At 43.6% G+C, this 25,506-nt stretch overlaps 1 protein-coding gene across 1 annotated transcript; it reads left to right on the top strand.

Moving 5' to 3' along the window:
* LOC120023250 (1-phosphatidylinositol 4,5-bisphosphate phosphodiesterase beta-1-like) lies at nt 1-24,616 on the top strand. Its single transcript, XM_038967295.1, is given in 32 exon segments — nt 1-99; nt 4,925-5,002; nt 5,417-5,485; nt 5,725-5,865; nt 5,944-6,023; nt 6,416-6,469; nt 6,937-7,012; nt 7,187-7,287; nt 7,441-7,604; nt 7,714-7,860; nt 16,853-17,010; nt 17,945-18,027; nt 18,113-18,197; nt 18,352-18,538; nt 18,704-18,786; nt 18,923-19,022; nt 19,110-19,194; nt 19,445-19,569; nt 19,724-19,878; nt 19,980-20,144; nt 20,403-20,502; nt 20,628-20,732; nt 20,972-21,084; nt 21,195-21,333; nt 21,497-21,550; nt 21,662-21,887; nt 22,074-22,233; nt 22,306-22,382; nt 22,502-22,591; nt 23,423-23,480; nt 24,235-24,321; nt 24,446-24,616. Coding segments are annotated over 32 exon segments (3,615 nt in total).
* Nucleotides 24,617-25,506: the final 890 nt, after the last annotated feature.

Raw genomic sequence — 25,506 nt, 5'->3', positions numbered from 1 at the left:
ATGGCAGGGGCTCAGCCAGGGACACATGCTCTGAAGCTCAAACCGCTGACAGTCCCCGACACTCTGAAGAATGGCAGCTGCTTCATGAAATGGGACGATGTGAGTATCAGTGGGTGTGTGTCTGTGTGTCTCTGTGTATGTGCGTAGTTTGTGCTGATTTTAGCAGCGAGAAGTGTCAGACATTTAAGATAAAAATGTGCACACACTTGACATTTGTGGTTGTGATTGCTCATGTAATGTTGGCTGCAAATATGTTTTAACGTAGTTGCTGTGTGTGTGTGCGTTTGCAAGAGTGTGTCTAAGTGTGTTGGTATGTTGAGAGTTTTAAGCACAGAGCATGGATACAGAGAAATGTGCTGGCAAGTTGCCATGGTAACTGCCATGGTTTAAATCCCTCCTCAATTAGCCAAGATGTTCCACCACCTAAAAAAGAGAGAGTGTGTGTGTGTGTGTGTGTGTGTGTGTGTGTGTGTGTGTGTGTGTGTGTGTGTGTGTGTGTGTGTGTGTGTGTGTGTGTGTGTGTGTGTGTGTGTGTGTGTGTGTGTGTGTGTGTGTGTGTGTGTGTGTCAAATCAAATAAAAATGTATTGGTCACATACACGTGTTTAGCAGACGTTATTGCGGGTGTAGCGAAACGCATGTTCTTTTAGCTCCGACAGTGCAGCAATAAGTAATATCTAACAGTTCCACAACATATACCCAATATACACATACATCTAAGTAAGGAATGGATTAAGAATACATATACATATACACTACCATTCCAAAGTTTGGGGTCACTTAGAAATGTCCTTGTTTTTGAAAGACAAGCAAATTCTTTGTCCATTGAAATAACATCAAATTTATCAGAAATACAGTGTAGACATTGATAATGTTGTAAATGACTATTTTAGCTGGAAACGGCAGATTTTTTATAGAATATCTACATAGGTGTACAGAGGCCCATTATCAGCAACCATCACTCCTGTGTTCCAATGGCACGTTGTGTTAGCTAATCCAAGTTGATCATTTTAAAAGGCTAATTGATCATTAGAAAACCCTTTTGCAGTTAGATTAGAACAGCTGAAAACTGTTGTTCTGATTAAATAAGCAATAAAACTGCCCTTCTTTAGACTAGGTGAGTATATAGAGCATCAGCATTTGTGGGTTCGATTAGAGGCTCAAAATGGCCAGAATAACTGAGCAAGAGGACAAGTACATTAGAGTGTCTAGTATGAGAAACAGACTTCCTGGACCCCAGGAAGAGTAGCTACTGCTTTGGCAGCAGCTAATGGGGATCCATAATAAATACAAATACAAGTCCTCAACTTGCAGCTATATTAAATAGTACCCGCAAAACACCAGTCTCAACGTCAACACTGAAGAGGCGACTCCGGGATGCTGGCCTTCCAGGCAGAGTTCCTCTGTCCAGTGTCTATGTTCTTTTCCCCATCTGAATCTTTTATTTTTATTGGCCAGCCTGAGATATGGCTTTTTCTTTGCAACTCTGCCTAGAAGGCCAGCATCCCGGAGTCGCCTCTTCACTGTTGACATTGAGACTGGTGTTTTGCGGGTACTATTTAATGAAGCTGCCAGTTGAGGACTTGTGAGGCATCTGTTTCTCAAACTAGACACTCTAATGTACTTGTCCTTTTGCTCAGTTGTGCACTGGGGCTTCCCACTCCTATTCTGGTTAGAGCCAGTTTGCGCTTCTGTGAAGGGAGTAGTACACAGCGTTGTACGAGATCTTCAGTTTCTTGGCAATTTCTCGCATGGAATAGCATTCATTTCTCAGAACAAGAATAGACTGACGAGTTTCAGATGAAATGTCTTTGTTTCTGGCCATTTTAAGCCTCTAATCGAACCCACAAATGCTGATGCTCTAGATACTCAACTAGTCTAAAGAAGGCCAGTTTTATTGCTTATTTAATCAGCACTACAGTTTTCAGCTGTGATAACATAATTGCAAAAGGGTTTTCTCATGATCAATTAGCCTTTTGAAAATGATAAACTTGGATTAACTAACACAACGTGCCATTGGAACACGGGAGTGATGGTTGCTGATAATGGGCCTCTGTACGCCTATGTATAGTAGATATTCCCTAAAAGTCTGCCATTTCCAGCTACAATATTAATTTACAACATTAACAATGTCTACATTGTATTTCTGATAAATTTGATGTTATTTTAATGGACAAAAAAATTGCTTTTCTTTCAAAAACAATGACATTTCTAAGTGACCCCAAACTTTTGAACGGTAGTGTATGTCAGAGCGGCATTGGACTAAGATACAGTGGCATAGTATAGAGTACAGTATATACATATGAGATGGGTGATGCAATATTTACAAACAATTAAAGTGACTAAGATACCGCAGAATAGTACAGAGTACAGTTTACACATATGAGATGAGTAATGCAAGATACGGATACATTATTAAAGTGGCTAGTGTTTCATTTCCTTAAAGTGGCCAGTGATTCCTAATCTATGTCTATAGGCAGCATCCTCTGATGTGCTGGAGATGGCTGTTTAACAGTCAGTGGTGTAGTATAGAATACAATACAGTATATACATATGAAATGGGTGATGCAATATGTAAACACAATTTAAAAGTGACTAAGATACCGTAGAATAGTGTGGAGAGCAGTTTATACATATGAGATGAGTAATGCTAGATACGGAACAATATTAAAGTGGCTAGTGATCCATTTCTAAAAGTGGCCAGTGATTCCTAATCTATGTCTATAGGCAGCCACCTCTGATGTGCTAGAGATGGCTGTTTATCAGTCTGATGGCCCTAAGATAGAAGCTGTTTTTCAGTCTCTCGGTCCCAGCTTTGATGCACCTGTAACTGACCTTGCCTTCTGGATGATAGCAGGGTGAACAGGCAGTGGCTCGGGTGGTTGATGTCATTGATGATCTGTAGGTGTCCAGGAGGGCGGGAAGTTTGCCGCCGGTAATGCGTTGGGCAGACTGCACCACCCTCTGGAGAGCTTTGCGGTTGTGGGCGGTGCAGTTGCCGTACCAGGCGGTGATACAGCCCGACAGGATGCTCTCAATTGTGCATCTGTAAAAGTTTGTGAGGGTTTTAGGTGTTAAGTCACATTTTTTTAGCCTCCTGAGGTTGAAGAGGCGCTGTTGCGCCTTCTTCACCACACTGTCTATGTGGGTGGACCATTTCAGTTTGTCAGTGAGCCGAGGTCCCATCAATGTGGATAGGAGGGTGCTCCCTCTGCTGTTTCCTGAAGTCCACGATCATCTCCTTAGTTCTGTTGATGTTGAGTGAGAGGTTATTTTACTGGCACCACACTCATAGAGCCCTCACCTCCTCCCTGTAGGCTCTCTCGTCGTTGTTGGTAATCAAGCCTACTACTGTTGTGTCGTCTGCAAACTTGATGATTGAGTTGGAGGTGTGCTTGGCCACGCAATCATGGGTGAACAGGGAGTACAGGAGGGGGCTGAGCACGCACCCTTGTGGGGCCCCAGTGTTGAAGATCAGCAAAGAGGAGGTGTTGTTTCCTACCTTCATCACCTGGGAGCGGCCCGTCAGGAAATCCAGAACCCAATTGCACAGGGCGGGGTTGAGACCCAGGGCCTCCAGCTTGATGATGAGCTTGGAGGGTACTATGGTGTTGAATGCTGAGCTCTAGTCAATGAACAGCATTCTTACATAGGTATTCCTCTTGTCCAGATGGGACAGGGCAGTGTACAGTGTGGTGGCGATTGCATCGTCTGTGGATCTATTGGTGAGGTAAGCAAATTGAAGTGGGTCTAGGGTGGCAGGTAAGGTGGAGGTGATATGATCCTTGACTAGTCTATCAAAACACTTCATGATGACAGAGGTGAGTGCAACGGGGCGATAGTCATTTAGTTCAATTACCTTTGTTTTCTTAGGTACAGGGACAATGGTGGCCATCTTGAAGCATGTGGGGACAATAGACTGGGATAGGGAGAGAGTGAATATATCTGTGAACACACCAGCCAGCTGGTCTGCGCATGCTCTGAAGACATGGCTAGGGATACCATCTGGGCCAGCAGCCTTGCGAGGGTTAACATGCTTAAATGTCTTACTCACGTCAGCCACGGAGAAGGAAAGCCCAAAGTCCTTGATAGCGGGCCGCGTCAGTGGCACTGTATTATCCTCAAAGCAAGCGAAGAAGGTGTTCAGCCTGTCCGGAAGCAAGACGTCGGTGGCTGGTTTTCCTTTTATAATCCGTGATTGTCTGTAGACCCTGCCACATACGTCTGGTGTCTGAGCCGTTGAACTGGGACTCAACTTTGTCCCTATACCGACGTTTAGCCTGCTTGATTGCTTTGCGGAGGGAATAACTACACTGTGTGTATTCTTCCATATTCCCAGTCTTTTTGCCCTGGTTAAATGCAGTGGTTTGCGCTTTCAGTTTTGCGCGAATACTCCCATCTATCCACGGTTTCTGGTTGGGGTAGGTTTTAATAGTCACAGTGGGTACAACATCTCCTATGCACTTCCTGATAAACTCATTCACCGTATCGGTATATGTGTCGATATTATTTTCTGAAGCTACTTTGAACATATCCCAGTCCGCGTGATCAAAATAATCTTGAAGCGTGGATTCCGATTGGTCAGACTAGCGTTGAATAGTCCTCACCATGGGTGCTTCGTGTTTGAGCTTCTGTCTATAGGAGGGGAGGAGCAAGATGGAATCGTGGTCCGATTTGCTGAATGGAGGGCGGGGGAGGGCCTTATATGCATTGTGCGTGGGTCGCTATATATTTCTTAGTAGAAAGGTCATTCGGGACCAGTCATTCATGCTTATGCAATGGCTTATTCAAACCCAACTCAGCTTCAAACATACACACACACACTGAAATCACAATACAATATATTAAAATGCACATTACATATGTTATCACAACCACCAACGTCAAGCGTGTGTGTGTGCTAATATCTGTCTCCATGTGGTCAGGATCTCTCGACAGTGACTCCCATCACCCTGACTGTGGATCCACACGGATACTTTCTTCACTGGACTGATCAGAACAAGGTACACACATGCACATGCACACACACAGATGCACACACACACACACACAGATATAGACACACAGAGGAGATGACACCATGCTCTCTCACACGTTGGGACTCCTACTGTGTATCCTGCTTCTTCTTGCTGGGGCTTAGTCACCCTGTGTGTGTGTGTGTGTGTGTGTGTGTGTGTGTGTGTGTGTGTGTGTGTGTGTGTGTGTGTGTGTGTGTGTGTGTGTGTGTGTGTGTGTGTGTGTGTGTGTGTGTGTGTGTGTGTGTGTGTGTGTGTGTGTGTGTGTTGATTAGCGCCTGTGTGTGTCCCCCTGTGTGTGTGTGTATTGATTAGAGTGAGTGATGAATATTATAACATCCCTCTCACTCCTTTTCTCATGTCTTTACTCTCTCGCTCTCTTTGCCTCTATCTCTCCTGTAGGAGACAGAGTTGTTAGACATCACCCATATAAAGGATGCCAGAACAGGGAAGAGCACCAAAACACCAAAGGTACTTAACCCCCATGACATCCAAACCCTTGACCCAGGTGTGTCAAATCGAGCTCCTTTTGGTTTACATCATTACCTTTGATTCAGTCTGATTCAGCCAATTAACAATACAAATCAGTAACACTGATAAATTAAACACCAGGTGGAAATGATATTTTTTTTGCCCTTGAGGACTGGAGACGACACCCATGGTCTAACCTTTGAACCTGACCTCTAACCCTGACCTGCTGTCCTCCCTAGGAGGCGAAGCTGCGTGAGCTGCTTGATGTGGGGAACCTGGTCGGTCGTATAGAGAACCGTCTGTTGACCGTAGTCACAGGAGCGGACATGGTCAACATCACATACCTCAACTTCATGGCCCTGCAAGAGGAAGAGGCCACGGTACACACACATACATATTCACACACACACACACACACACACACAGAATGTTCCTCCTTCTCTCTTTGTGTTGTATAGAAGTGGGCTGAGGAGCTGTTCTCCCTGGCCTCCAACCTGCTGAGTCACAACATGAACAGAGAAACCAGTCTGGAGAAAGCGTGAGTCTATCAGGAAAATTATTTTTGGAGCTGAATCTGCAGTAGGTTAAACAGTGGTCCTCCCAGGCATATTTGTTATTGTTTTGGTTTTGTTCATGAAAGGAGGAAAGGAGCATCCAGTGTCATGGTAACCTCTCTGTTCTATCATGCAATGAGGTGCAATGTTGTCCAAATGAGAAATAACAGTGTTCGTTGTTTTAAGCAACGTCTTTTTTGTTGTAATATCGTAAACGGAAGTGGCAGTTTCATCGCTACGGATTCCAGCTTTAAAGGGAAACGTTGGTGTCAGCCTGATTTGTGATAGCGATGGAGATCACTGGAAATGTAGGCGTGACAGAGGTGTGTTTATTCTTCAGTTTCTCGCTCCCTTTTTCCCAATCTTTTTCTAACAGGTACGTCAGACTGACCTTGCAGCCAAACTCAGAGGGGCGGATCCCAGTGAAGAAGTGAGTAAATCCCATTGGTTCCTCAATATATTTAGGGGGTCGTCCTGAGCAAGGCGTTGTGCAGAATCATTGATCTATATAAATCACCTTGTATCCTAAATAACCACTAATTATGGGATCAAGTTTTGTGAATCTGTGCAGCGCTCAGAGATAAAGGACTCATCTTTATATCTGTGCCATTATAGCGTCTGTGACAGCATGGGCAGCGCCAATGGAGCTATAACCCATAGGAATCCCCACCCAGTTAACTACTTTGACTACTTTAAATGGTGGACGCATGGGGGAAGCCCTGAATGGCGCTGCCAATGCCAAAATGGCCTTTTGGCCACTAGAGGCCTCTATCATTCTCTATGGCAGCACTTTGCTCAGGGCCCATCCCTTCGAACACTGATCATCACTCCCGTGTCTGCTGAATCCTGTAGGATGTGATTGATCGATATTACGCATGTCCCGCCCCTTTTACCCAGCATTGTCCGCATGTTCTCAGCAGACAAAAAGAGAGTGGAGACGGCCTTGGAACACTGCAACTTACCCTTTGGACGGGTATACATTATAACTATGGAATATTATACAATATAACAAACTATACAATATTGAAACTGGAAGTACTGGTGGTATTTTAAGTGGTAGTTCTTTCCTCCCACATTCAAGCCAACTATTAAAATCATAACTTCTTGAGACATGACTCATATCAGTGGTATTTGTGTTCCTTTGCAGAGCAACTCTATTCCCCTTGAGGACTTCACCCCTGACGTTTACAGATCTTTCCTCTCCCACCTATGTCCTCAGCCAGAACTCAGCTCAGTCTTCTCTCAGCAGTAAGTACTATCAGTACCTCCTGGCCTCAACTCTAAACCCTGACCCTTTCTGACCCTTTCCCACATCTGTCCTCGGCCAGAACTCAGCTGTCTTCTCTCAACAGTATGTACTGTCACTAATTCCTGACTCTCTCTCGCTCTCTCTTTCTGCAGGGGTGCTAAGGGTGCTTACCTGTCTGTGGATCAGATGACAGAGTTTATTAACGAGAGGCAGAGAGATCCTCGTCTGAATGAGATTCTGTATCCTCCTCTCAGACCCTCTCAGACACAGACCCTGATGGAGAAATATGAATTCAACCAGAGCCTGCTCAAACAAGGTGTGTGTGTTTTGTGTGCATGCATTTGTGCCTGGGTGTAAACTTGAGTGTGTGCATGATTGTGTGAGTGTGTATAACCCTCCTTTGTGTGGGTGTGTGTGTCCTGTAGGGCTGATCACATTGGAGGGGTTCAGCAGATACCTGGTGTCTGATGAGAATGGAGTGATTCCTCCTGAGAAGCTAGACCAGTCTGAAGACATGACCTTCCCTCTGTCTCACTACTTCATCAACTCCTCACACAACACCTACCTCACAGGTACACACAAACGTGCACACATGAGCACACGCACACACCTATGATTTGACTCGCACACAACCGCACTTGGAAGCTGATGACAAATCTACTTCATCTGTGTGTATGTATATTTATAAATGTGGTGTGTGTGTGTATGTATATTTATAAATGTGTGTGTATCTGTGTGTATGTATATTTATAAATGTGTGTGTCTGTGTACAGTTGAAGTCGGAAGTTTATATACACCTTAGCCAAATACATTTTAACTCCGTTTTTCACAATTCCTGACATTTAATCCTAGTAAAAAAGTCCCTCTCTTAGGTCAGTTAGGATCACCAGTTTATTTTAAGAATGTGAAATGTCAGAATAATAGTAGAGAGAATTATTTATTTCAGCTTTTATTTCTTTCATCACATTCCCAGTGGGTCAGAAGTTTACATACACTCAATTAGTATTTGGTAGCATTGCCTTTAAATTGTTTAACTTGGGTCAAACACTTTGGGTAGCCATTCACAAGCTTCCCACAATAAGTTGGGTGAATTTTGGCCCATTCCTCCTGACAGAGCTGGTGTAAATGAGTCAGGTTTGTAGGCCTCCTTTCTCGCACACTCTATTTTCAGTTCTGCCCACAAATTTTCTATAGGATTGAGGTCAGGGCTTTGTGATGGCCACTGAAATACCTTGACTTTGTTGTCCTTAAGCCATTTTGCCACAACTTTGGAAGTATGCTTGAGGTCAATGTCCATTTGGAATACCCATTAGCGACCAAGCTTTAACTTCCTGACTGATGTCTTGAGATGTTGCTTCAATATATCCACATCATTTTCCTGCCTCATGATGCCATCTATTTTGTGAAGTGCACCAGTCCCTCCTGCAGCAAAGCACCCCCACAACATGATGCTGCCACCCTCGTGCTTCACGGTTGGGATGATGTTCTTCGGCTTGCAAGCGTCCCCCTTTTTCCTCCAAACATAACAATGGGCATTATGGCCTAACAGTTGTATTTTTGTTTCATCAGACCAGAGGACATTTCTCCAAAAAGTACGATCTTTGTCCCCATGTGCAGTTGCAAACGGTAGTCTGGCTTTTTTATGGCGGTTTTGGAGCAGTGGCTTCTTCCATGCTGAGCGGACTTTCAGGTTATGCCGATATAGGACTCATTTTACTGTGGATATAGATACTTTTGTACGTGTTTCCTCCAGCATCTTCACACGGTCCTTTGCTGTTGTTCTGTGATTGATTTGCACTTTTCGCGCCAAAGTACATTCATGAGTGGTATGATGGCTGCGTGGTCCCATGGTGTTTATACTTGCGTACTATTGTTTGTACAGATGAACGTGGTACCTTCAGGCGTTTGGAAATTGCTCCCAAGGATAAACCAGACTTGTGGAGGTCTACAATTTTTTTCTGAGGTCTTGGCTGATTTCTTTTGATTTTCTCATGATGTCAAGCAAAGAGGCACTGAGTTTGAAGGTAGGCCTTGAAATACATCCACAGGTACACCTCCAATTGACTCAAATGATGTCAATCAGAAGCTTCTAAAGCCATGACATCATTTTATGGAATTTTCCAAGCTGTTTAAATGCAGTCAACTTAGTGTATGTAAACTTCTGACCCACTGGAATTGTTATACAGTGAATTATAAGTGAAATAATCTGTCTGTAAACAATTGTTGGAAAAAAAGTAGTATTTGTCCTAACCGACTTGCCAAAACTATAGTTTGTTAAAACTTCTTGTCAATAGGGGGGCGCTGTTTTCACTTTGGAAAAAATCGTTCCCAATTTAAACAGCCTCGTACTCTATTCTAGATCATACAATATGCATATTATTATTACTATTGGATAGAAAACACTCTCAAGTTTCTAAAACTGTTTGAATTATATCTGTGAGTAAAACATAACTCATTTGGCAGCAAACTTCCAGACAGGAAGTGAAAATTCTGAAAATGGGCTCTGTTTCAGGGCCTGCCTATTCAACTGGCTTATATTTATCGATATACATGCACTTCATACGCCTTCCACTAGATGTCAACAGGCAGTGGAAGGTGGAATGGGGTGTCTAGCTTGATCTGAGGTCGAATGAGAGCTTTTGGAGTGGCAGGTCAGGAATTTCCTTTGTCTACCAAGGCGCGAGGCGGAGCTCGACATTAGCTTCTGAAAAGCTTTCGGTTTACATGGCGAATATCTCCGGCTCTGATTTGATTTGATACATGTGATAATAACATCGTAAAGTTGTTTTTTTCAACCGAGTTTTATCAGTATATTCAACGTTTATTGGGACTTTTGGAGTTTTCCATTCTTTGCCTCACGAGAGGGTGGGAACGTTATCAACCTTGGCTAGCATTGTGGCGCGAATTCGACAGAAGAAAAGGACATTCTAAAACCAAACAACGATTTATTCTGGACCAAGGACTCCTTGTACAAGATTCTGATGGAAGCTCAGCAAAAGTAAGAACAATTTATGATGTTATTTCGTATTTCTGTGGAAAATGTTGATTCCTATTCTCCGCCGTTTTGGTGAGCGCTGTCTCGTAATAACGCAAGCTGTATGTTATGGTAAAGTTATTTTTAAAAATCTAACATGGTGGTTGCATTAAGAACCAGTGTATCTTTCATTTGCCATACAACAAGTATTTTTATGTAAAGTTTATGATGAGTTCTTTGGTCAAATTAGGTGAGTGTCCAAAATAGCTCCGGACATTCTGGGGAAATGTTGCTACATATTCACAATGTATAACCACGGTTTGCAGCTCTAAATATGCACATTTTTTAACAAAACATAAGTGTATCGTATAACCTGATGTTATAAGACTGTCATCTGATGAAGTTGTTCAAGGTTAGTGATTAATTTTATATCTTTTGCTGGTTTTTGCGATAGCTTCCTTTTGCGGTGAATAAATGCATTTGTGTGTTTGGTTATTGTGGTAAGCTAATATAATTCTATATTGTGTTTTCGCTGTAAAACACTTAAAAAATCGGAAATATTGGCTGGATTCACAAGATGTTTATCTTTCATTTGCTGTACACCATGTATTTTTCATAAATGTTTTATGATGAGTATTTATGTATTTCACGTTGCTCTCTGTAATTATTCTGGCTGCTTCGGTGCTATTTGTGATGGTAGCTGCAATGTAAAACTATAATTTATACCTCAAATATGCACATTTTTCGAACAAAACATAAATGTATTGTTTAACTTCTACTTCATCACAATCCCGGATCCGGGAGCACCCCCATCAGTAAAAAAGCTGACTAGCATAGCCTAGCATAGCGTCACAAGTAAATACTAGCATCTAAATATCATTCAATCACAAGTCCAAGACACCAGATGAAAGATACACATCTTGTGAATCCAGCCATCATTTCTGATTTTTAAAATGTTTTACAGGGAAGACATAATATGTATTTCTATTAGCTAACCACGATAGCAAAAGACACAACTTTTTTTTCCCACCATTTTTTTCCTGCATAGGTAGCTATCACAATTTCGACCAAATAAAGATATAAATAGTCACTAACCAAGAAACAACTTCATCGGATGACAGTCTGATAACATATTTATTGTATAGCATATGTTTTGTTAGATTTGTGCCGCTAAATATGCACATTTTCGAACAAACTCTATATGTATTGTGTAATATGATGTTATAGGACTGTCATCTGAAGAAGTTTGAGAAGGTTAGTGAAAAAATTAATATCTTTTGCTGGTTTATTCGTTATCGCTATTGTTGGCTTGAATCAATGCTGTTGTGTGGTTGGCTATTGTAGTAAGCTAATATAATGCTATATTGTGTTTTCGCTGTAAAACACTTAAAAAATCTGAAATATTGGCTGGATTCACAAGATCTTTGTCTTTCATTTGCTGTACGCTGTGTATTTTTCATAAATGTTTTATGATGAGTATTTAGGTAATTCACGTTGGTCTCTGTAGTTATTCTAGTTGCTTTGGTGAGAGTTGTGATGGTGGCTGCAATGGTAAACTATGATTTATACCTGAAATATGCACATTTTTCTAACAAAACATATGCTATACAATAAATATGTTATCAGACTGTCATCTGATGAAGTTGTTTCTTGGTTAGTGGCTATTTATATCTTTATTTGGTCGAAATTGTGATAGCTACCTATGCAGGAAAAAAATGGTGGAAAAAAAAAGTTGTGTCTTTTGCTATCGTGGTTAGCTAATAGATTTACATATTGTGTCTTCCCTGTAAAACATTTTAAAAATCAGAAATGATGGCTGGATTCACAAGATGTGTATCTTTCATCTGGTGTCTTGGACTTGTGATTTAATGATATTTAGATGCTAGTATTTACTTGTGACGCTATGCTAGGCTATGCTAGTCAGCTTTTTTACTGATGGGGGTGCTCCCGGATCCGGGATTGTGTGCAAGTAGAAGTTAACACCTATATCGAATAAAATCAGAGCCGGATATATCTAAGGCCTATAACGGGAGCTTCCCAGAACGCAATCCTGAGGTCTGTCTTGCGTCATGGCGAATGAAGAAAAGACTGCACCACATGTTCTAAGCCCATTTATATGGCCTCAGATCTGCCTAGCAACTCCATTCCAATTCTCAATATTTGCTGACATCTAGGGGAAGGCGTATGCAGTGCATCTCGACCAATAGAAGACATGCAAATTAATAAACTGACCTCAGAACAGCCTGCCTGAATTCAGATTTCTCACTTCCTCACAGGAAAATTGCTCCAACTTGAGTTCTGTTTTACTCACATATATAATTCAAACGGTTTTAGAAACTAGAGAGTGTTTTCTATCCAATAGTAATAATAATATGCATATTGTACGAGCAAGAATTGAGTACGAGGCAGTTTAATTTGTGAACGAAATTTTTACAAAGTGAAAACAGCACCCCCTATTGAGAAAAGGATAACATGTTATAAGACTGTCATCTGATGAAGTTGTTTCTTGGTTAGTGACTAATTATATCTCTATTTGGTCGGTTTTGTGATAGCTACCTATGCGGTAGAAACATGGTGAAAATATGCGGTTGAGTCTTTGGCTATTGTGGTTAGCTAATATAAATACATATTGTGTTTTCGCTGTAAAACATTTTAAAAATCGGAAATGATGGCTGGATTCACAAGATGTTTATCTTTAATTTGCTGTATTGGACTTGTGATTTCATGAAAATTATATTATATGATATCCCTGTCCCGTTAGGCTAGGCTATGCTAGTCAGCTTTTTTGATGAGGATGCTCCCGGATCCGGGATGGGTATCACTGAAAGGTTTTAACAAGAAATTTGTGGAGTGGTTGAAAAACAAGTTTTAATGACTCCAACCTAAGAGTATGTAAACTTCCGACTTCACCTGTATATTTACAAATGTGTGTTTGTATCTGTGTATGTATATTTATAAATGTGTGTGTGTGTATCTGTGTATATGTATATTTATAAATGTGTGTGTGTCTCTGTGTGTATGTATATTTATCAAATCAAAGTTTATTTGTCACGTGTGCCGAATACAGCAGGTGTAGACCTTACAGTGAAATGCTTACTTACAGGCTCTAACCAATAGTGCGAAAAAAAAGGTATGTGTGTGTGTAGGTAAGTAAAGAAATAAAACAACAGTAAAAAGACATTTGAAAATAATAGTAGCAAGGCTATATACAGACACCGGTTAGTCAGGCTTATTGAGGTAGTATGTACATGTAGGTACATGTACATGACTATATGCATATATGATAAACAGAGAGTAGCAGTAGCGTAAAAAGAGGGGTTGGCGGGTGGTGGGACACAATGCAGATAGCCCGGTTAGCCAATGTGCGGGAGCACTGGTGGGTCGGGCCAATTGAGGTAGTATGTACATGAATGTATAGTTAAAGTGACTATGCATATATGATAAACAGAGAGTAGCAGCAGCGTAAAAGAGTGGTTGGGTGGGGGGGGCACACAATGCAAATAGTCCGGGTAACCATTTGGTTACCTGTTCAGGAGTCTTATGGCTTGGGGGTAAAAACTGTTGAGAAGCCTTTTTGTCCTAGACTTGGCACTCCGGTACCGCTTGCCATGCGGTAGTAGAGAGAACAGTCTATGACTGGGGTGGCTGGGGTCTTTGACAATTTTTAGGGCCTTCCTCTGACACCGCCTGTTGTAGAGGTCCTGGATGGTAGGCAGGTTTGCCCCAGGGATGTACTGGGCCGTACGCACTACCCTCTGAAGTGCCTTGCGGTCGGAGGCCGAGCAATTGCCGTACCAGGGAGTGATGCAACCGGTCAGGATGCTCTCGTTGTTGCAGCTGTAGAACCTTTTGAGGATCTCAGGACCCATGCCAAATCTTTTTAGTTTCCTGAGGGGGAATGGGCTTTGTCGTGCCCTCTTCACGACTGTCTTGGTGTTTGGACCATTCTAGTTTTTTGGTGATGTGGACACCAAGGAACTTGAAGCTCTCAACCTGCTCCACTACAGCCCCGTGGATGAGAATGTGGGCGTGCTCGGTGCTCCTTTTCCTGTAGTCCACAATCATCTCCTTAGTGTTGGTTACTTTGAGGGATACGTTGTTTTTCTGGCACCACCCGGCCAGGTCTCTGACCTCCTCCTTATAGGCTGTCTCGTCGTTGTCGGTGATCAGGCCTACCACTGTTGTGTTGTCTGCAAACTTAATGATGGTGTTGGAGTCGTGCCTGGCCATGCAGTCGTGGGTGAACAGGGAGTACAGGAGGGGACTGAGCACGCACCCCTGGGGATCTACAGTGTTGAGGATCAGCATGGCAGATGTGTTGCTACCTACCCTCAACACCTAGGGGCGGCCCGTCAGGAAGTCCAGGATCCAGTCGCAGAGGGAGGTGTTTAGTCCCAGGTTCCTTAGCTTAGTGATGAGCTTTGAGGGTACTATGGTGTTGAACGATGAGCTGTAGTCGATGAATAACATTCTCATATAGCTGTTCCTTTTGTCCAGGTGGGAAAGGGCAGTGTGGAGTGCAATAGAGATTGCATCATCTGTGGATCTGTTTGGGCAGTATGCAAATTGGACTGGGTCTAGGGTTTCTGGGATAATGGTGTTGATGTGAGCCATTACCAGCCTTTCAAAGAACTTCATGGCTACGGACGTGAGTGCTACGGGTCTATAGTCATTTAGGCAGGTTGCCTTTGTGTTCTTGGGCACAGGGACTATGGTGGTCTGCTTGAAACATGTTGGTATTACAGACTCAATCAGGGACATGTTGAAAATGTCAGTGAAGACACCTGCCAGTTGGTCAGCACATGCCCGGAGCACACGTCCTGGTAATCCATCTGGCCCCGCAGCCTTGTGTATGTTGAACTGTTTAAAGGTCTTACTCACGTCGGCTATGGAGAGCGTGATCACACAGTCGCCCGGAACAGCTGATGGTCTCATGCATGCCTCAGTGTTGCTTGCCTCGAAGCGAGCATAGAAGTGATTTAGCTCGTCTGGTAGGCTCGTGTCACTGGGCAGCTCACGGCTGTGCTTCCCTTTTGTAGTCTGTAATAGTTTGCAAGCCCTGCCACATCCGACGAGCGTCAGAGCCGGTGTAGTATGATTCAATCTTAGCCCAGTATTGACGCTTTGCCTGTTTGATGGTACGTCGCAGGGCATAGCGGGATTTCTTGTAAGCTTCCGGGTTAGAGTCCCGCACCTTGAAAGCGGCAGCTCTACCCTTTAGCTCAGTGCGAATGTTGCCTGTAATCCATGGCTTCTGGTTGGGGTATGTACCTACAGTCACTGTGGGGACGACATCCTCGATGCACTTATTGATAAAGCCAGTGACTGATGTGGTGTATTCCTCAATGTCATCGGAAGAATCCCGGAACATGTTCCAGTCTGTGATAGCAAAACAGTCCTGTCGTTTAGCATCTGCTTCATCTGACCACTTTTTTATAGACCGAGTCACTGGTGCTTCCTGCTTTAATTTTTGTGGCCGGATTTACCAAATGGAGGGCGAGGGAGAGCTTTGTACGCGTCTCTGTGTGTGGAGTACAGGTGATCTAGAATTTTTTCCCCTCTGGTTGCACATTTAACATGTTGATAGAGATTTGGTAGAACTGATTTAAGTTTCCCTGCATTAAAGTCTCCGGCCACTAGGAGCGCCACCTCTGGGTGAGTGGTTTCCTGTTTGCTTATTTCCTTATACAGCTGAGTGCAGTCTTAGTGCCAGCATCTGTTTGTGGTGGTAAATAAACAGCCACGAGAAGTATAGCTGAGAACTCTCTAGGCAAGTAGTGTGGCCTGCAATTTATCACAATATACTCTACTTCAGGCGAGCAAAATCTAGAGACATCCTTAGATTTCGTGCACCAGCTATTGTTTTCAAATATGCACAGACCGCCCCCCCTCGTCTTACCGGAGTGTGCTGTTCTATCCTGCTGGTGCAGCGTATATCCCGCTAGCTGAATATCCATGTCGTCATTCAGCCACGATTCTGTGAAACATAGGATATTACAGTTTTGATGTCCCGTTGGTAGGATATTCGTGATCGTACCTCGTCTAATTTATTGTCCAATGATTGCATGTTGGCGAGTAATATTGACGGTAACGGCAGCTTTCCCAGTCGCCTTCGCCGGGTCCTGACCAGGCATCCGGCTCTTCGTCCTCTGTACCTGCGTCGCTTCCTCTTGCGAATAACTGGGATGTCGACCCTGCCGGGTGTTTGGAGAATATCGTGTGAGTCTTGCTTGTTGTTGAAAAACTCTTTGTCTAATCCGAGGTAGTGATCGCTGTACTGATATCCAGAAGCTATTTTCTGCCGTAAGATACGGTTGCAGAAACATTATGTACAAAATAAGTTACAAATAATGCGAAAAAAACCACATAATAGCACAATTGGCTGGGCGCCCGTAAAACTGCTGCCATTTCTTCCTGCGCCATTTTCTTTCCATATGTATATATATAAATGTGTGTGTATCTGTGTGTATGTATATTTATAAATGTGTGTGTCTGTGTATCTGTGTGTATGTATATTTATAAATGTGGTGTGTGTATATCTGTGTGTATGTATATTTATAAATGTGATGTGTGTGTCTGTGTGTGTGTAGCGGGGCAGCTGGCAGGAAGTTCATCAGTGGAGATGTACCGTCAGGTGATGTTGGCAGGCTGTCGCTGTGTGGAGTTGGACTGTTGGAAAGGACGGACCGCAGAGGAGGAACCAGTCATCACGCACGGCTTCACCATGACCTCAGAGATCTGCTTTAAGGTACACATACGCAACCACACACACACACACACAAACATATGCATGCTCTGAAAACTCCTGCGTCAAAGCTAACTCCATTCCTAATCTAAGGCTAGAATAGTCTTTGCAACAAATTTAAAAAAAAATCCTGCTTGCCTTGTCCACGTGCTTCTAAAACGTTGCATTTTATACTAATATAGTCTATAACTGATAACTTCTATACATGTACATAAAATAACCAACTACTACAACATCTCCTTTTGCTCTACAGGAGGTGATTGAGGCCATCGCTGAGTGTGCTTTTAAAACCTCTCCTTTTGCTCTACAGGAGGTGATTGAGGCCATCGCTGAGTGTGCTTTTAAAACCTCTCCTTTTGCTCTACAGGAGGTGATTGAGGCCATCGCTGAGTGTGCTTTTAAAACCTCTCCTTTTGCTCTACAGGAGGTGATTGAGGCCATCGCTGAGTGTGCTTTTAAAACCTCTCCTTTTGCTCTACAGGAGGTGATTGAGGCCATCGCTGAGTGTGCTTTTAAAACCTCTCCTTTTGCTCTACAGGAGGTGATTGAGGCCATCGCTGAGTGTGCTTTTAAAACCTCTCCTTTTGCTCTACAGGAGGTGATTGAGGCCATCGCTGAGTGTGCTTTTAAAACCTCTCCTTTTGCTCTACAGGAGGTGATTGAGGCCATCGCTGAGTGTGCTTTTAAAACCTCTCCTTTTGCTCTACAGGAGGTGATTGAGGCCATCGCTGAGTGTGCTTTTAAAACCTCTCCTTTTGCTCTACAGGAGGTGATTGAGGCCATCGCTGAGTGTGCTTTTAAAACCTCTCCTTTTGCTCTACAGGAGGTGATTGAGGCCATCGCTGAGTGTGCTTTTAAAACCTCTCCTTTTGCTCTACAGGAGGTGATTGAGGCCATCGCTGAGTGTGCTTTTAAAACCTCTCCTTTTGCTCTACAGGAGGTGATTGAGGCCATCGCTGAGTGTGCTTTTAAAACCTCTCCTTTTCCTGTCATCCTGTCCTTTGAAAACCATGTGGACTCGTGAGTAAACATAGAGATGAATAGGCGAATATACTAGAACATCTTTGGTGAACTGCTCCTGACCCATGACCTCTAATCCTAACAGGCCAAAGCAACAAGCCAAGATGGCAGAATACTGTAGGTCAATTTTTGGAGATGCACTACTGATAGACCCACTGGAGAAATATCCTGTACGTTTTTAGCACACTCACACACACTCACACACCCATCCACATCCACACCGATACCCACAAACATGTACGCATGCACACGCGCTCTGATATGTGTGTGTGTGCGGTGGGGGGTGGGTTGGTGTGTGTGTGTGTGTGTGTGTTCGTCTGTTAGCTGGAGTCTGGGGTACCCTTGCCAAGTCCTCAGGAGCTGATGGGTAAGATCCTCATCAAGAACAAGAAATCCCACAAGCCCCCGGCTGCCCATGGCAACAAGCAACTGGCAGAGCATCCAGCCAACCAGGACGCAGCAGAGGAACAGGCAACAGATGAACCCTCATCTCCTAGCAACATCACAGCCGGTGAGCCTGACTGCAAGTGTGCTCTAATGTATAAAAATTATGATAATAATAAAATCATATTCATCATTTTCACCACTATCATTAGAGCTGGTGAAGGTCTCTAGAAGCCTTTTATAAGAGTCGGCGAACATTTGTCTCTTTTTGAGTTCATGAAAATGTAAACAGATTCTTCTCTTCTTTCGGGGGAAATAGAGGCTGAAGACGATGACGATGATGATGATGATGACTGTAAGAAGACTTCAGATGAAGTGAGTTCAGTAGCTTGCACTCTGCTACCATGGTTACTTGGTTACCCTTTAACACTGGTGATGTACTGTAGGTTAGAGGTGAAGGGTCAGGGTTGGGGTAACATGGCTGCCTGTTATGTGATGACTTTGTCTCCAGGGGACAGCAGAGGAACCGGAGGCCGTAGCTACAGAGGAGATGTCCACTCTGGTCAACTACATCCAGCCCACCAAGTTCAACTCCTTCGAGGCTTCCAAAAGTATGCTGGCTCACTGCAAATACACAAAGACGCACGCACAAACAAACACACACAAACACATAATAAACCATTATGTTCTTTCCCCAGAGGTTAATCGTAGCTATCAAATGTCATCATTTGTGGAGACTAAAGCTCTGGAGCACCTCACCAAGTCGCCCGTGGAGTTTGTGGAGTATCCTTAAGATTCAGCTGACCTGTAAATAACCCCAACTACAACCCTGAACCCGAACTCAACTCCAGTATTAGTTTGTCGTGTTGTTGATTACTTTCCTCTCAAGGGTCACGTTGCTCTATCTTAGCTTATTCCATTAAAGAATAGCTGCAGTTTAGTCTCATCAAAGCAGGTGACTATACAAAGGCTCTACTCTACTCACCGTAATGTAATGTCATGTCATGTAAATGTCTTTAACCTGTCCTCTCAGATATAACAAGCAGCAGTTGAGTCGTATCTACCCTAAAGGCACGAGGGTGGACTCCTCCAACTACATGCCACAACTCTTCTGGAATGCTGGCTGCCAGCTGGTGGCACTCAACTTCCAAACGATAGGTGAGACATTTTGATTGTGTTGCCCTCGATGTGATCTAATAAAAGCAATTGTTCACAAACTATAGGTGAGGCAGCACTGCTTACTTTACCTATAACCATTGACCTCTCTTAACCTCTGACCTCCCCCTGACCTCTCTCTCGCTCTCTCTCCCAGACCTGTCTATGCAGTTGAACCTGGGCATGTATGAGTACAATGGGAAGAACGGCTACAGACTGAAACCAGAGTTCATGAGAAGACCAGACAAACACTTTGACCCGTTCGCTGAGAGCACCGTGGACGGCATAGTGGCCAACACTGTCAAGGTCAAGGTAAGAGTTACAAAATACCATAACACAACACACTGTGGTTAACTAATTAACCAGTTAGTTTAGACTAAACTGGTGTTATGAAATGAGCTTCTCTCCTACAGATAATCTCAGGCCAGTTTCTGAGCGACAAGAAGGTAGGTGTGTACATAGACCTGGACATGTTTGGTCTTCCTGTGGACACCAGGAGAAAAGCCCTGAAGACCAAGACGTCCCAGAGCAACGCTATAAACCCAGTCTGGGACGAAGAACCAATTATCTTCAAGAAGGTGAGAAACAGTGACCAACTGGGTTTGAAACCAGGTCTCCTGCACGCCATAAAATGGGACTGTGTTAGCCCTCTGAGCTAAAACCTAGGGAATTCTTCAGGTCTCAACAAGCTGTATAACCATAGAACGCAAGTGTATAATATTGAAGTGTAACAGTATAACTGTATAACTGCGTAAAACTGTATTATTTTAACTGTATAATTGTGTATAATGTTAAAGTATATCCATGTATGACTGTGCATAATTGTGTTGTTGCAGGTGGTTCTCCCCACATTGGCCTCTCTGAGAATCACTGCGTTTGAGGAAGGAGGAAAGTTCATAGGTCACCGTATTATCCCTGTGCCAGTCATACTGCCCGGTAAACATTCTATTTACCTATAAACAGTAAACACTGCCTCTGCAATGAGTTTGTCATCTCTTTCTCTATAGTCCCTATTGTCCTCTGTTGTTCTCAGGTTATTAACTGTGTTTTATCTATCTCAGGTTATCGCTACATCGGCCTGAGGAATGAGAAGAACCAGTCTTTGATTCTGCCTGCTGTGTTTGTCTACATTGAAGTGAAGGACTATGTCCCAGACACCTTTGCAGGTAGGTCTGGTATACGACAATGCCTATTAGACCTGGAGGTCTCTATGTAAGCTTAGTACCAGTTTAGAGTTCAGTTTGTCCACATGGTATCAAGGCTAATCCCTAATGTGTGTGTGTGTGTGTGTGTGTGTGTGTGTGTGTGTGTGTGTGTGTGTGTGTGTGTGTGTGTGTGTGTGTGTGTGTGTGTGTGTGTGTGTGTGTGTGGGTGTGTGTGTGTGGGTGTGTGTGTGTGTGTGTAGATGTAATTGAGGCGCTGTCTAACCCCATCCGGTATGTGAATCTCTTGGAGCAGCGGTCCCAACAGCTGGCTGCTCTCACTCTGGAGGAAGGGGAGGAGGAGACCAGCAAAGAGGTTTGTGGTCAAACTAGGGTTTTGTGGTTGAAAATTATGGACAGTAAAAACAATGTACGTATTTAGAAGTACCGTTACATTGCTATTGTTGTTGTGTTATTGTATTAAAGATTGAGGCTAATGCTGATCAACCCGGGCTTGCTGAGCCAAAAGCCAACCTACGATCTGCTCCTTTGGAGAACGGTCTCAGCCCCAGCCCTACCGTCACACCCAGAACTCTGACTAATACACCCCAGTCTGCAGCTACAGGTAACCCCTGACCCTGACCCACTAACTTCTATCTGCTATTGCCACACCCAAGACTGCTACAATGTCACTGCAGATGTATTGACATGAATGATTTTCTCATTAGGAACGGAGCACGCCAACCAATCAGTCACGCCAACCAATCATCATTTTCTAGTTGTTTCAGAACCAACCAAACCAGCGGCGAAGACTGAAAACATGGTGCAGAGCGTTCTGATAGGTCAGAGGGAGAAAGGGGGGAGGGGTTGTGTGTGTGTGTGGTGGTGGTGTGTTGTCAGTATAAGATGGTGTGTAGTCTATGTGTTCCACTGTGTGGTCTCTGCCTTTTCAGATATGGAAGCGGCCACACTAGAGGAGCTCAGGCAACACAAGCTGATAGTGCTGGAGCAGAAGAGACACTACAGGGAGATGAAGGATGTGGTAAAGAGACACCAGAAGAAGACTTTGGAGATGGTGAAGGAACAGACCACCAAGTACAACCAGGCTCAGAACCAACACACACGCAGACACAACGCTCTCCTGAAGACTAAACAACATGGTAAGACAAGGTAGGTAGGGTGGAGGGTAGGCAGATCTGGTAGAGTGTAGGGTTGTGTGTGTATGTGTGTTGTCCCTAACCCCTGACTCATGTCAAGTGTGTGTGTGTGTGTGTGTGTGTGTGTGTGTGTGTGTGTGTGTGTGTGTGTGTGTGTGTGTGTGTGTGTGTGTGTGTGCGTGTGTGTGTGTGTGTGTGCGTGTGTTAGAAGTTTGTCACCCGGAGGGAAGGCTGAACCGAAGCAGTTTGATGAGGATGGAGAGGGGCAACTGAGGGAGCTGAGAGAACAACAACAGCAACAGCTACTGGAGTTGAGACAGGAACAATACTACAGCGAGAAATACCTCAAACGAGAACACATCAAACAGGTAACACGCACACACACAGATTATATATTACATAATTGTACATTCCAATACTGTATATCACCACTATTGCAGATGAGTGAGAAACTGACTACAGTGACTGAGGAAAGCCAGAACAACCAGATGAAGAAATTAAAAGACATCTGTGACAAGTGAGTTTGATATGACTGTGAGACATCAGTTTAACAGAGATGCGAAGTTAGTGTACTATAGAGATATAATTGGATATAATTCTATCAAATATATAATTTGTGATGCTTCACCTTTGCAGAGAAAAGAAAGACCTGAAAAAGAAAATGGACAAAAGGAGAACAGAGAAAATCAAAGAAGCTATGACAAAAGAGAAGCACTTGGTAGAAGAGTAAGTGTACCAAACCCTATAACTTCAATCATTAAACCCTCTCCCTGGCTCTGAAGAGACAAACTTTGTAGCATTTTACTGCTGAGGTAGGGTACTATCCCCCGCCTCAACCTGACCCCATTGTCCAGTGGCAGAGATCACTTCATACCCCTCTGTGTCAGGGTACGACCAGGTTTACAGGGAACTCAGTCAATCAGGGAACCTGGTCAGCCAATCACAGACCCTATCTGGTGGGGTAACAGCCCCCCCCCCCCTTCTATCAGTACCTCAGTCTCTCACTACAGCTCCAGGAATTAACAACAAGTTGACTAACCTGGCTGCACAAACATTCAAGGACTCACCTATGGTCCTCACTTCTTGGCTGCTTATTCTCTGGACATTCCATCACTAGTGTTAGCGCATTCATGACCATAAAACCACTATACACTACAACTAGTTTTCTCCTCTGTAAAGTCATGTGTGCCTGTCTTGGGTGTGAAATAAAGTGTGAATTGTATCCCTGTCTCCTGCTGGTCATTATCAGTCCTCTTACCAGGACTCTGGGACAGATGAATCTATACTAAACCGGCACATCTTTCGGAAACCACGACCAACAGGTGGTGCTCTTTTTCATGGATAGGTACAATTGTGCTGGACTACCAGTAGCGATGGGATGCAGTTCACACCGCATGCCATGCCCCTGACCAGGCGTGCATGCCGGCGAGAAGAGGAGGAGCGGAGACTCCAGTGCATAGGGAAGAAGCTCCAGCAAAGAGAACTCTATGTTTGTGTGTGTGACAGAAAGAGAGGCTGGATTTCTGTATGTATGACTATTTATTATTCTGTTGTTAGGGGGAAGTTGGAGATCAACAAATCATATGTGAATGAAGTGGTACAGAACATCAAAAGGGTAAGGATGGAAGGATTGGGGGTCAGATAGTCTCTCGTGGATAGTGGTGTAAAGTACTTAAGTACTACTTAAGTCATTTTTGGGGGGTATCTGTACTTCACTATTTATATTTTTGACTACTTTCACTTTTACTTCACTACATTCCTGAAGAAAATTATGTAATTTTTACTCCATACATTTTCCCTGACACCCAAAATACATTTTGAGAGGTGGAGGGTGACAGGAAAATGGTCCAATTCACATACTTATCAAGAGAACATCCCTGGTCACCTCTACTGCCTCTAATCTGGTGGACTCACTAAACATTTGTAAATGATGTCTGAGTGTTGGAGTGTGCCCCTGGCTATCTGTAAATTAAACAAAACAAGAAAACTGTGCTGTCTGGTTTGCTTAACATAAGTAATTTGAAATTACTTGTGCTTTTACTTTTGATACTTAAGCATATTGTAGCATATATATATTTAACTTAAGTATATTTAAAACCCAATACTACTTGAGACTTTTACTCTAGTATTTTACTGGGTGACTTTCACTTTTACTTGAGTATTTTTTTTTATTAAGGTATCTTTACTTTTACTCAAGTATGATGATTGGGTACTTTTTCCTCCACTGCTCGTGGCCAGACATCACTCTGTACTCTTGTTGGAGAATCAACGGCGTGACGTCTGGTACTGTTATTTTCCTGTGAAGTGATAGCGCTTCCAAGATGGAGCAGTCCAATCACTGAAGGTAACCTCTCTCTTCCCTGCTCTAGCTGGAGGATGCTCAGGCAAAACGCCAAGAGAGACTGGTGAAGCAGCACAAAGACATCCAGCAGCAAATTCTTGATGAGAAACCAAAGGTGACATACCAACTAACCCATGACCTCTTACCTTTAAATCCGTAACCCTAACCCTAAACCTCTAGCATCTAACTATAACCCCTGACCTCTACCCCTTTCTCCTAACTCTGACCTCTGACCCCAGCTGCAGGGTGCAGTGGAGGCGGAGTACCAGGAGAATTTCTGTCTGTTGCCGGGGGAGATCCAGGACTTCCTGCAGAACAGGAAAGGGGGGGTCAAAGGTCACGTCGTGCCTCGGCCCTCCACCCCCCATGACATACTCTCTGAGGAGGAACTAGAGGACCGGAGGAAGTGAGAAAGAGAGAAAGAGAGGAGATGGAAAGAGAGCTTTTCTTCTTAATAGATGCTGGTTTACTACTGCACTCTAAAGGTAGTCCTGGAGAATTTGTATTGTTATGTTATCTGTAGCATATTGTAAACTTTTTGAGAGTTGAGATTTGATATATACTCCTACTGCTACATTGTACTCTTGCCTGCCTTTATTGGCGCTTCCAAGACAACTGGGAACTCTGAAGAAAATAACGAGGTCAATTCATGATGTCAGTGACTTTCCGGTCGGAGCTATAGAAAGATGCCAGAGTTTCGAGTTGGAATTCTGAGTGGGATAACTGTTCAAAACTATTTTCCCAGTTGGAGCAAAACAAATTTGAGTTCCCAGGTGTCTGAACGCATTGAAGTCGGAGAGACTTGCTGATTCGTTGAACGCGGCACGTGTATAACTACAACCAGTTAGCAAGTCAGACATGTCAGAGTTTCCTAGTTCCGACTAGCATGTGAACACGGCATGTAACCCGTGCAAGCGACGCATTCCTACTGTAACGGCAGCCTTCCCTCTCTTCACGAGAAGAGAGAGTGTAACAGGGATCGGACCAACACGCAGCGTAGCCAGTGCTCAACATGTTTAATACGAACGAAAACGTGAACACTTACAAAACTACAAAATAACAAATGTGGCAAAACCGATACAGTCCTTTCTGGTGCAGACAAAACACAAAGACAGGAAACAACCACCCACAAATCCCCAACACAAAACAAGCCACCTATATATGATTCTCAATCAGGGACAACGATTGACAGCTGCCTCTGATTGAGAACCATATTAGGCCGAACACAGAAACAGACAAACTAGACACACAACATAGAATGCCCACCCAGCTCACGTCCTGACCAACACTAAAACAAGCA

Source organism: Salvelinus namaycush, chromosome 28 (assembly GCF_016432855.1).
Source record: "Salvelinus namaycush isolate Seneca chromosome 28, SaNama_1.0, whole genome shotgun sequence".
In the NCBI taxonomy this organism is placed as follows: Eukaryota; Metazoa; Chordata; class Actinopteri; order Salmoniformes; family Salmonidae; genus Salvelinus; species Salvelinus namaycush.
This window is presented reverse-complemented; position numbering and strand designations above follow the sequence as displayed.